A 13,294-nucleotide genomic window follows, 5' to 3' on the forward strand; every position below is an offset into this window, starting at 1 on the left:
CTCAAAGGGTGCTGCGGGGTCGGGGAGGCGCGCTCGCCTTAAAAGTGATCCTCACGTTCATTTGCCAGGAGTTCTCATGCGAGAGACCTGGCAGGTTTTACTATTTCCCAATTGTTTACTCGTCCAGCTTTCGGGTCCACGCGTCTCCCAGCTGCGCCTTGCACGCTGAACTTCATTCAAAGGCCAGACAGGGCGGCCCACGAGGTTGCGAATGGGCTTGTGGATGACCTCCAGGCTACTTCCTCCCTCTCGGCGCCCTTCCTCCACTCCTCCAATCACCTTTTGGTAAACAAAACTGTCCCCCAGGGCGAGGGGAGGTCTTGCTCTTCTGCGCCCTCTCGCGCAAAGGGTTAATTTTCCCGATCGCACGAGGGGGAGGAGATTTCCCTGTAGACGAGTAAAAAGCGTGATGGACAAACGTGCGGGCACTAAGACCGCAAGGCATTCATTTCCTCCTACAGTGGATGCGGACGCCGGGAGGAGAGCCCCTGAGCCAGGAGCTGGGAGCCGAGGCGCAGGCAATGCTCAACCCTGGATGTAGCTGAGAGGCCGGGAGAGAGATCCGCCAAGGAGACTGACGGCGGGGCACTACCTAGGGGGGTGGGTGGGGGAAGCAGACAGGAGAGCACTCAAAATAAAAGGCTCTTTACAGATTTTTTTATTTTGTATAGAGAACACGTAGCGACTCCGAAGATCAGCCCCAATGAACATGTCAGTGTTGACTTTACAAGAATATGAATTCGAAAAGCAGTTCAACGAGAATGAAGCCATCCAGTGGATGCAGGAAAACTGGTAGGTGATGCTTTTCGCGTGATACTGTTCCCGGGAGTGCATAAATGTCGGTATTCCCGATGAGAGCGTGAGCGGAGCGGTGGATTGACGGCCGCAGCCAGCAAGCAGATCGAGGAGTACTCGAGTCTCATGTCTGCAGGAGTCTGAGGCTGCATGAAGCGTGCAGTTTGGGGGTGCCCTGTCTGAGCCGCGACCACGCGGGCATCTTTGTGTAGATTATATAACGTAGACCATAGAATGTGTGTGCCTGGAATGGTATACGGGGGACAAGGGAGACAGACGCATGCTACAATCCAGATACCCCACCTGTGCTGTCTCCCGGCTTTCGCCTAGATTTGGGGGTTTTGCTTGGTCTCCAGCAACTGGAGCGTGCAAGGCAGTGGAGGGAGGACCCGGTCTCCGCTGCCTTTAACCCTCTCCAACCCACCTCTCTCTGGTCCTCTCCCTCTCCCCATCCCTCGTGTCCTTCCTTTCTCCTTGTAGTCCTCTCACTTCGCTGCCCTCCCCTGACTGCCGCCCCCAGCTGTAGATGCCTGGGGTCCAGGACCCCTTCCCCACTCCGATTACTTTCCGGTTTCTTAAAGACATCGGGGGAAGAGGGGACAATGAAAACCGCAATAAAAATGAATGAACCCGAGCAAGTGGAGCCACGCCATTATTAAGTTTCTGTGTAAAGGAAACGCCTTTTGGACACTTCTCAGTGCGGAGCGGCCGGAGTTTGGGTACTAGGAAGGTCTTGCCAGGCAGGCAGTCTTGGGGGGGGGGGGGGGGTCCTTTCCCAGAACTTGGAATCTGAGAGAACATCTTGTTTACTGTGTTCCCTCTGTCAGTCTTTTGAAAAAAAAAAAAAAAAAAACCCTGAGTGGGAGGCGATCCAGTGTCACCTTGCAATATTTAACAAGGGAGGTCCCTCCTTCCCCCGCAGACGGGGCTGTGGTGGAGACGCTTCCCTCCCCGTTCCGTGCAAGCCCTGCGATCCCCCGGCTGCGCAGTGGCTGGCCCTCGGGGGGCTTCCGGGCTCGGGGGAGGTTCCGCTGCCGCGTGCGAGGGCGCTCGCGACCTGCCTTCCCTCCCTCCATTCATCTTCAATGGGAAACCGGAGACGCTGGCGCGCCCGGGACTGGAGCGGGTGGTGGCAGCAGCCGGCGGGGGTGCGGGCGGCGGAGGCCGGGAGATGGATTTCCTCCGTCCGGCCCACGGTTCGCGGCTCCCGCCCCTTCGCGCCCACCCTTGGCCTTCAGCCTGCGAGTTGGGCCCTTGGGGCGGTTTACGGCGGCGGCCGGGCGGAGCCTGGCTCCGGGGCGCGCGGCTTGGGCTGCGGCATGGCGGCTGCCCGCCGGAGGCCCGAGCCCCCGAGCTGGCTTGATGCTGTCGCTGGCGTCCTCCGGGACGCCGAGGCCGAGGCTGCGGGCCTGGATCTGGAGGGTGACGGCACCCCGGGAGTCTCGATCTCCCCGTAAGGGGGCGGCTCTAGGGAGGCCAGGGCGCAGCAAGAAGCCCAGCCCCTTCGTGCCGGCGTTCAAGGGTCCTAGAGGTGCACTTCCTCCTCCCGCCAGGGGTTTGGGGGGGGCGGTGGCCCGAGAACAGCTCCTTAGCCTGGGGCTTCTAGCCTAGAATTCTCTAAGGCCGTGTGTCGCCGTCCCTTGGGGCTCTGCTCTAGCCTGCCTGCCTCCTCCTCCAGTGGCCCGCTGGTCCCATTTCCCAACGTGTGTTAGCACTCGCTTGCTGCATCCTACTTGGGCCTGCCTTTCAGAAATCCCAGCCTTTGCAGGAGCATGGCACTCACTGTCCGACCTTTCTTGCACCACCGTGGTGAATACTGTCTCTATTTGTTGCCCCCTCCCCGCCCCCGCCCCAGGCTACTTCCTGTGCCGGCCCCAGGGCCATTTCCCGCCTCTTTCTGTGGACACCCAATAAGTGACAGCCACTCTTGTCAGAACCGGACAGGTCCTTAGCCCTCTTGGGATTGAAAATGACCCACATCAACAGTTTCTTTTCTGCTGTTAATCTGACTGATGTTTCTTAGCTCTTGAACAGTCCCTTTTTCCTGTCTTTTTTTTTTTTTTTTTTTTTTTTTAAAGAGGTGGCTATTTACATATGTGCCTGTGGCTTCTAGTAGACAATCATGGGCCAATGAGGGCAAGGTTCTGCCCACCCCCCATCCCCCATTCTGCAAAGCACTTAGCAGTGCGCTTTATTCATGGAAGATGCTTGCAAAGTCCTGTGATGAAAATGCGCATTTTGCCGCCAGCAGTACCTGCCCATAGTATCCATGCCGCCTGGAGCATGCTTGCCTTTTTGGGTTTTGAACCCTGCTCTCTAGTCACACTATATAGAATGTATGCCCTTCTTTGCTGATCCTCATCGCTTTCCCCTTCTACCTCACTAGTTTTCCTTCGAAGCCTCTTCCACCTGCTCAAGAGAACCCCCAAGAACCAGAACGTCTTGAACAAAATGATTTTTTTCTCATGTCCTGAGGAGAGAGTGCTGTTATAAAGACTTAGAGAGGAGCATTGATGGCTGGAAAATCATGAAGGCTCATTTTAACTTGACCTGGTCACTTAGAATGCTTTGAAATAGCTTCTGGAGGAAAAACAGGTAGAGAGGCTTCTGTCTTTAGAGAAGTGATTTGTAGCAGTTTTTAAAAATCTGTTAGACCTAGTCTAAACAAAGCCTGCTAATTGTAACCGTATCTCTCCTGAGTGAACTGCAAGAGCATCCGGAAGACTGGGGTAGGGGACCGGGGAAGCTAGGTATGGTGCCTTGCAGTGCAGTAGTCTGAATGTACTAACTAGCATCCTTTAGGAGGGCTCAAAATAAGGGATTGGTAAAACTCACCCTATAATGCTTACCTCAGCATCCCTTCAAAGATTGGGGCCCCAGGTTTTAGAGTGGTTTATGTGTAAACTTAAGGGCTGGACTGAGAAAACTCATGAGGTTTATTGCTGCTTTGAATGTTTAGCCTGATACTTACTGGCCTAGATACGAAATATTGTAGACTTTATTTTTGGAACAAATAGTTTCATATCTATAGAATAGACTGGAATGGCAATTTCAGTGCAAAGTAGGAAGTATGTATTCCCCTGGAAAAATCACCCCATGTCATAACTTGAAAATATTACCCAATTAAAAATATCCTGAGTAATATTATCTGGTGCCCTTTCTAACATGAGGTAGAGAAAAATGCCTGCTTTTTGGCTCCAAATAACATTTTGAGTTGCAGTTTTAGACTGAAAGGCCCTTGAGTCAACAGCGTCGACAGAGAAACATTTTGTTCTTTTATGAGCTGCCTGGCCTTTACCTGTTGTGCTCACTAATAGCTGACTCAGTTGGTAAATGGTGCTGGCTAGGGAGCAGAGTCCCCCAAGCTGTCCTTGTCGTCCACGGAAAGGCTGGAAAGGAGACATAAACTTCATTGAGAAGGAAAGCCGGCTGTGCCTTCTCCCTGCCTGCAGCCTGCCAGGTCGGTGCTAATGACCGTGGATGCTAGTTGCTCCGGTTGTAATTGTCTGGCCAATGATGATTATCTTCTGATGTCGGCTGACACGGTGTTCACCAATAGGAAAGCAGGAGGCCTGTGCTGACTGCTGTAACATTATGTATGTGGGGTGATGTCATCAAAGGGCTTGCCTAGAAACTCATGAAACCCTCCCCCTCTCCTGGCATCCTCCACATGACCAGCTTTGAGTGCTTTGTATGTTTTTCTGACTTTCTCCTCTCCTCCTGTGGTGATTTCTTGAAGGCTTTTATTGTTTTTTTTCACATTTTCTGTTCTGTATTCTAGGGTTATGAGACGAAGTTTTAGAATGAAATGCTGTCCAGCAGAGGAAACATTTTTATTTTTACTGAAGGGGGAAAACTGACTTTGCACGTCTATGTTCTTCTGTATATGAAGTCTATAAAGTAATGAGACACAGCATGTCAGGGTTCCAGAACGGTATAAACTGTGCTAGCTGTTTACATTTTTTCAAATGGATAGCTGTGGGTGTTTTTTCCTGTAGAGAGAACGGCTTTGAATTGTTCTAGAATTTTTCCATGTGACTTGCTGTATACATCTGAGGAAAGTGCTGGAAAACCATGAGTGATTATTGACATTACAGGAAGTGTGATTTGGGTTGACTGCCTAGGAAAATACTGTGTCCGTATTGAACTCTGTCTGTAGCTGCCTCGTATTTTGGAGGATCATAGCTCATGGTAACTGGGGACTTTTAAGGAACTGATATGATATAGCCTTTCCAGTGAACTTCAGTGCACGTGCGTGCGTGCGTGCGTGCGTGTGTGCGCGTGTGTGTGTGTGTGTGTGTGTGTGTGTGTGTGTGTGTGTGTGTGTGTGTTTAGATGTCATATGTGATAAGAGGGGTAAGGCTCTCACTTTTATAGGGAAGAGAACACAGGAAGTAATAAAAGGCTGTGTGGGAACTTTGACCTGAACTTTCAAATAATCAGGTCTTTCCTTGTTCAGGGTTTCAGGGATGAAAGCCAGCTTAACACAGATAGATTACTTGGTTATTAGTCTCTTATCTACCTGTATGTTTGTGTTAGTTAGTATGTGGGGATGAAGGGGTTTTTGTTTGTTTTTTGTTGTTGTTTGTTTATTTTTGCACAAGGCTTCTTGTGCAGTTGGAGGTGTTTTGTTTTTGGAAAATTGCTGGTTGCCTTCTCATTGCTGATTCTAAAGGTGTCATGGTACACACTAGAATTGAACCCCAAAGTCAACCCACTGCATATCCAACAGTTATGTATTTCCTTGAAAGAGGGCTCAACCCGAGAAAAACTACATGAGGGAAGGAGGCCTTCAAACACTGCAGAAGAAATAATGCCCCCAGTTAGTCATTAGCCAGCAAAGTAAAATGAAGATGATCTGTGTCAGTGATCTGGAATATGTTAGGTCCATGTACTTTCTGAAATTAGTTTTCCAAAATAACTTCCTTGGTGATTTATTTAATCTTTCACATATGGATGGGTGAACTTTTTATTGATAGGAGTCAGTCAGCAGTCTATTAAGCTTGCCTCGGCACTTCCCTTTGCTCGTCCATGCATTCAGATCTGCCAGCTCCCATTTGTTTCCCAGTATCTTTGTTAGGTGAACTCAGACATGTACATAGAAAAGTTACCCATACTACTAATCATTCTTTTTTTTTTTTTTTTTTTCCTTTTCTCGAGATGAGGTTTCTTTGTGTAGTACTTATTGGCTGTCCTGGAACTAACTATAGACCAGGCTGGCCTTGAACTCACAGGCATCCGCCTGCCTCCGCTTCCTAAGCGCTGGGATTAAAGGTGTGTGCCACCACCATCCAGCCACTACTTCTGATTCTTTTAGACAACCCTGTGTGTGTGTGTGTGTGGGGGGGGGGGGGGGAACAGCAATAATTGGGGTCTACTATATTTTTTGTTTGTTTAATGGTTAATAATTGTTAAAATCCTCTTTTCTGTCTGGTCAGCCCAGTTGCTTAGCTTCTGTACAGGGATGTTGAATACATGGGAAAGGCTAACTGGAGTGATGGATGTCTAGGTGAAGAGTGGTCAGTGGCACTGGATGCTTTGAAGTTGGAATTTCAGGGTCCTGTTTTGGGAGGCTTAATGAAAACAGCAAAGAGCTGATGAAAAGATTTGTCCCCCAAACTTGTTTTACTTCTATTTTGAGACTTCTGTTGAGGCCACTGAGTACCGTTACAGGTACATGGTGACAGGTCACAGAGTACAGAGAAAATGGGTGAGCTGTCTTTAAGAGGGTAAGAAGGGCCGGGCGGTGGTGGCACACGCCTTTAATCCCAGCACTCGGGAGGCAGAGGCAGGCAGATCTTTGTGAGTTCAAGGCCAGCCTGGTCTACAGAGCCAGATCCAGGAAAGGTGCAAAGCTACACAGAGAAACCCTGTCTTGAAAAATCAAAAAAGAAAAAAAAAAAAAGAAGGAAGCTCAATAAAAGGAAAGTGCCTTCCACTTCAACTTGGTCAGTTTCCCTTCAACTTTATGTGACTTTTTGGTTATAGAAGTAAGGCGGTAGGAACGTAGACTAGGTTTCCTTTGATTTGGTGGAAGGATGTTAATAGTGGTTGCTTACTGATTGCAGCGTTTCTTGTGAGATCATTGATTAATCCCTGCACCAAACTTGTACTGCTTTTCTACGCAGAAGAAAACAGGTTCTGTGTGTGTGTCCCTAGAGGGACAAGTGGAAAAAATAAGCTTCTGGTCTACCCAAGGCTCAGACTGGGGAGGGCGTCACACAGGCCCAATCATCCTATTGTTTAAATAATGTGTCCAGTCAGTACGACAACACACACAAAAGCTTAGCTACTCTAAAACATTCCTGTGGGGTGTTTTTTTTTTGGGGGGGGGGCATTTCGAGACAGGGTTTCTCCGTGTAGTTTTTGGTACCTATCCTGGATCTTGCTCTGTAGACCAGGCAGACCTCGAACTCACAGAGGCTCTGCCTCCTGAGTCCTGGGATTAAAGGCATGTGCCACTGCCGCCCGGCTCATTCCTGTGGTTTTAGTTAATGATCTGCAAGTGTCTCTTGTCTTAATTTTCTTGAAGTGGCTCCTAAACACAGAGTGACTACAGAAAGCCCTTGTTCGCTTTCCTTGGTACAGTGTGAACATAAAGCCATGTAAATACTTTAACCCCTGCAGCATTGCTTTCTGAACACTGCTTGTTCGCGAGTTTCAGCACCTTTAATGATACTTGAGTAATAAGATATTGACAGTTGGATCCAAAACACTGGCACAGAGATTTGGAACATCCCTTAGGCTTTGGCACGAACAGTGCTCTCTGTCTCTTTGTGATGTCCGCCTCTTGCTCTTGGAATGCTTCTAGACCCCACAGGTGATGCTGGTGGCCGCACTTTTCTGGGGGAAGGCTTCAGTTGCTGGTAACAGTCACTGGTCTGCAGGTGCACAGGCTGGGTATTGTCCTGCTCTCAGAGGTCACCTCCACGGCATGAGTGCTTAAAAAAACCTCTTTAATTTTGTTTTTGAAACTTTTCCTGGCTCTAAAGCAACAAAAGTGCTTGTTACAGGAACCATAAATAAAGTCACTTAAGAAAAACAGCCAGGGGAAAAGCACTTTTAGTTCTTAGGTAACCACTGCTCTTTCCATACATTTCTTTCAATTCTCTTTCCACGACTTTTCCCTCCATTAAGGCATCTGATGCGTGTGCCAGGCATTGCACTGGGTGGTTGGCATTTTCACACTGTCTCTTTACCCCTTTCTATGTTGCTGCTTTTGTCTTTACATAATAGATGTTTTGTGTGTGTTACTAAAACTTCCACATTAGTGGCTACTTAGTATTTTGTTGACTGGGTCTGTCTGTTCAGGTCTGGCTGTCCTGGAACTCACTCTGTAGACCAGGCTGGCTTTGAACTCAAGAGATCCACCTGCCTCTGCCTCCTGAGCACAGTGATCGAAGGGCATGCACCACCACCGCCCAGCTTAGGTAAACATTCTTAATATATAGGGTGTTATATTTCTAGTATCTTGTTTATTAGTCTTTGAACATCTTTAGATTTATTTATTTTTATCTTATGAGTGTTTGCTTGCACGTATGTGCACCATGTGCCTGCCTGGCACTCTCAGAAGCCAGAAGAGGGTGTCAGACTCCCTGGGACTGGAGCTCTAGGTGCTTGTGAATCACCATGTGGGTGCTGGGAATTCAACTTGGGCTAAACTGGAGTTGACTACGAGAATGGTAAGTGCTTTTGACCTCCAAGCCATTGCTGCAGCCCCAAGATGAGGATGAGCGTCTTTATATAGTTATCCATTTACTCAGAAGTTGGATCAATTTATACTCTAGCAAGGATGGGCAGTATTTAGACTTGTAACAAAGAAAATGATTTCATGTTAAAAATCTTGAGTAAATTGGTAAGGACAGAATGATATCCCATTGTTTTAATTTCTACTTTACGGTGTCCGGAGAGATTGGGTTTCTGTTTGCTTGCCTTTTGTTCCTGTAAATTATTCCTCCTGTTCTTGTCCACCCAGCTTGTTGGATACCTTAGGATGCATTAGGGACATTAGCACTCTCTCGTCTAGCATGATTTCATCCATACACTTCTCTGGGAGGATTAGTATGGCCTCTACTGCACTAATTACATAGGAGAGCAGATTAGAAACCAGTTTAGTGGCTGGATAGTGGCACACACCTTTAATCCCAGCACTTGGAGGCAGAGACAGGGTAGAGTTCTGAGTTCAAGGCCAGACTGGTTTACATAGTGAATTTTAGAAAAGCCAGAGTTACATAGTAAGACCCTGTCTTAAAAAAAAAAAAAGAGAGAAGAGACCAGTGTAGTGTATGCAGTAAAGATATATTTTGTATCAAATCAGTTGAAACATCTGTGCTTGTGGGTTTGGTAACCCACAGGCCAGCTGCTTCAGGAAGAAGGGCATTGACTTCATCCTGATATAGACAGGTTGTGCGTTTCTTTGGCTTCCTGCCAGTTTCGGACCTCCTTACTGCTGTACTTTTCAGGTTTTCATGGGTCTGGAAGTGAGCACTTGCTATGGCAAGATAGTGCAGTGGTGAGCGCACAGGCTGTGGATTCAGGGTGGCTGGCTGGAGGTTCTTTTTTTTTGTTTGTTTGTTTTTGGTTTTTCGAGCCAGGGTTTTCTCTGTGTATCTTTGGAGCCTGTCCTGGAACTCACTCTGTAGCCCAGGCTGGCCTTGAGTGGCTGGAGGTTCTTGCTCCACTGTGTGGAAGCTGGGTGGTCTCTGCTTTGCTTCTCTCCTCTCCAAGCTGGAGATGCTCTCTTGCTGTTCTCGTTTGGCTTCTGGTTGGCCAAGGTGATGGGAGGAAGTCATCTGTCTGCAAGCCGAGAGGATTAAATGAGACCAAGTGTGTTCGGTCTCAACCGCTGTGCTCAGCACGTCACTCTTACAGTCCTTCGCCATGGTCTCTGTGGGTTCAGGAGAGGAGTTTCTGGAATCATAATGCAGTTTCTGAGGTAACTCCAGATGGCTCCGTGTTAGCCCTACAAACTGACACGTGCCCATGGGTAGGTCCTGAGGGATAGGAGGCTTCATCTCCACCTGGAAGAAAGCTATAATCCACTTTGAAAGATCTTGGCAAGAGAAAACACTGATAATGTAAATGTGGTTGCATCAGAGGCCTTCACCGAGCACCTTTTGAAACATTTTGAGAGGCTGCTTTTTCTGCCATCATACCTAATGAATAATATGAAGGACAGACAGCTAATCTGTTTTCTGTAAAGGACCTGGAATTACCTTAGTAATGCATGCTGTCTTTCTACATGTTACGCAAATGATAAAATTGCTTTACTAGTCAATGAAATGATGGTGACTGAGTCTTTGGGAACTGTGAAAAATGCTTTCATGAAATATTTGGTCATTGTTCAAAGAATCTTTGATTTGGTGGCAGAGGCCTGTCTGTTTACTAAAATTTGACAATATCCCATATTAGTTTCTTTTGCTGTTGAGCCCAGGGTAACGGGACAAGGGTGTTTTTTCTGTTTGCTTGTTCAGGCAGGGCTTTGCTAGGTGGGCTACAGTGGAGGCCTCTGGCTTGCCTTGCAGCTAAAGGGGAGCAGAGGTGTAAAGCTTGTGTTATCTAATTCTTAGGTTATCAGTGTTAGGAATTTGCACTCCTGGGGGATCCCCAGCTGGCTGGGCCAGGATGTCCTACCGAGTGCAGGGACCCATGCTGGCATGCTGGGCAGATGAAGTGGCGGGCTGACGGGCATGGCAGCGGGCAGCGGTGGGCAGTCATTCAAGACTCAGACACTGCATCCACGCGCGCGCGCGCGCGGAAATTTTTTTATAATAGAGAGATGAAGACGGAGAGGAGAGAGGAAAGAGAGAGGAATTGGGGGTCGAGGCTGCACACTTCTTGGGAGGAAAGATGGAAAGAGAAAGAGGAAGGGGGGATTTTTTCCTTAAAGTGAGGCTTTTACATCCGGAAGCACGGCGATGCCAAGGGGCGGGTCAGAATACTAACATTGGTTTCCAAGGGGCAGGTCAGAATATTAACTATCAGTAGCTTATTCCTGTAAGCAGCTACACAGTGATTTCTCTTTCAGATTTAGTATTTTTAATCCTTGGGATTTATGATTTTGATACACAGTGAAGCAATTCTTCGTTCTTTACACACACACACACACACACACACACACACACACACACACAAGGCAAGTGCTCTGCCCCTAAACTTCATGCCCAGCGACGCTTTATTCTTGACTTGATGGTCTAGGTTCAGAAACAGAGAACTTCCTTAAGCTGCTTTCAGTCCACTCCTCTCTGGGTGACTCTTATTGCTTAAGGTTCCCTACGACTAAGGATTCTTCTCTATATTGATCCAAAAGCTATCGTCTTTTAAAAAAGTCTTTCATGGTTGACTCTAACTGTACTTTATTTTGCAACGCCACCAGTCCATATTTTAAAATGCCTATTCTGACCCCTCTCTAAGCCTTTCTTAGGTATTCCTCAAATGCTATTTGTAGTCCCCTGGTAATCTACGTAGATACTTTTAAAAATAAACAATTGGACATCTTTGGGTTAGAACAGTTAAATACTTTTTATTAGGATACTACTAAGAAATTTATTAAAGATTATGAAAACTTGGCACTGATACATTCAAATGAGGGAGCCTGTGTTAAGAGACTTGCTTGGAGGAAGGGCTGGAGATCATCCCCAGATTCCTACTGTATATGAAATTCTAGAAAGTGTGAGCATCCTGCCACACCAGTGAACCACCAGGGTTGTGTTCAGTTGTAGTTGGTGGTTTTTTGTTTTGTTTTGTTTTTGTTTTTGCCCTCGAGCAGGTTTCTCTGTGTAACCCTGGTTGTGCTGGAACTCCTTCCATAGACCAGACTGGCCTCGAATTCAGAGATCATCTGCCTCTGCCTCCTGGGCACTGAGACTAAAGGTGTGCCTGGCTTGTTTTCATATTTTTCAAAACTGCTGCTGTCTGGAGCCTGTCTTTTGCTATTCCTTCCTGAAGATGTGACGGTACCTCTTTGTTGGTACCTGGTTGTTCTCTAGGTCCCTAAAATTATCGAAGTATTTTTGTACTGATTAGAAAGAAGCACAATTTATGTTCTCACTCTTTGGTCGGGTGTCTGGGCCCTCCTTACCTGCATTCTCCTCCCTTACTCCGATATGCACAATGCAGGCATCCTCTGTGGAGGGTCTCAGACGGGTGAAAAAGCTCTGCTTCCTGTGCCTTGGTGCTGTCCTGCATTTCTGGGGGGGCTGGCTCCCTAAACCTGGGGTTTCAGACTCCTCACTGTCAGCTGTCTTCACGCCTGCTCCTCTCCCAGCTGGAGATCACAACCAGGTCTCTGGTGTGATCTGCTTCCGGTTGACCCCCTGCCTCTACCACTGACCTTCGTGCCCTCGTTACTAACGCTTGCTTGCCTCCTCCGGGGCATTAGTAGCTAAGTCTCAGATTTGATCATACTGTTTCTGTGCTTAAAAACTTGGAGTGGTTTCCCCTTGTTTACTAGACAGCTATCACTGTTTTGAGACGCTCTTCCACCCCGACTTTACTAAAGTTACCCGCTTCTGCACCTGGCTGCCCAGCCTGTCAAAATCTCTTGCTCTTCCCTTGTGGTGTACTCTCACTTGGTTCATAAGAACATGATTACTGTTTTCTCTCCTAAGCACTAAGTCTGTGCTGGCCACAGTATTTATCCATTTACCAATAGCTACATACATTTGTGTATTGACTAGAAAAATGGATATATATATACATCAGGGCCCAGGGCTCTCATCCAAGTCCAGAGGTAGCTGCCTGTTATCTGATACATCTTTTTATTTCCTTTCTGAGTTGCGGGAGAGGGTTGAGTGTCTTGAAAACACATGTCTTGATTGTGTCCGGTGGTCTTATTTTTAAGAGGGGAAGATGTCAGTTTGGTGTGACTGACTTTTAAGGGACACTTGCTAATTTGGTGTGGGGGGGTGCGATTAGTTCTTTTCTAGGTACTTGAACCATCCACTCCACTCAGAAAGAAATGACATTTGAAAAAGGAGTTCCCTGAAATTGAGTGTGGAAGGGTAGACTCAAATATACGGGAGGAAAAGTTGGTGGAGAGACTGGGAGAAAGCATAAAACAGTGCTCAAATGTCCTTGTATAAAGATGGTGAATGGCAGTGTCTCTGTTTCTGTTTCCGGCAGTCTGTATCGTATTCTGGGTTTGGGTGAGTCCTGAGGTCTTACCTTTGTTATGCTCAGTGTTTTGGTAAAGAAAGAAAGTTTCAGTCTATAAGAAGTCTCCATGTGTAAATGTGTATAACATCTAGGGCCAGGTGATAGCATGTTTTTAAGTGAATACGTTGTAAAGTGGAGAAGCAGTTTGAGAGGACGATGAATTGCAGTCTTAACCCCCTGGACGTGCTTTCTTGGATTAAGGTTAGGGGTTAGGAGCGAGGGTTAGGGTAGAGGAGAAACCTAGTTGGTATTATATTCAAGATCTTTCTCTAGCAATAAATTATGTAGTCATTTTATATATTTACTTATTTTAGTAGGAAAGGACCATATTCTTTAAGAGAGA

General features: G+C 47.2%; 1 protein-coding gene across 1 annotated transcript in view; it reads left to right on the top strand.

The window, feature by feature from the left end:
* Positions 1-389: 389 nt before the first annotated feature.
* Elovl6 (ELOVL fatty acid elongase 6) overlaps positions 390-13,294 on the top strand; it is a 108,530-nt gene continuing 95,625 nt past the window's right edge. The window contains exons 1-2 of the mRNA XM_052730360.1: positions 390-518; positions 672-792. Of these exons, the coding sequence (XP_052586320.1) occupies positions 704-792 (89 nt within the window). The 5' untranslated portion in view covers positions 390-518; positions 672-703. The remainder of the gene's footprint in view (positions 519-671; positions 793-13,294) is intronic.

This window comes from Peromyscus californicus, unplaced genomic scaffold (genome assembly GCF_007827085.1).
Source record: "Peromyscus californicus insignis strain IS unplaced genomic scaffold, ASM782708v3 Scaffold_9__1_contigs__length_137607984, whole genome shotgun sequence".
NCBI classification, from domain to species: Eukaryota; Metazoa; Chordata; class Mammalia; order Rodentia; family Cricetidae; genus Peromyscus; species Peromyscus californicus.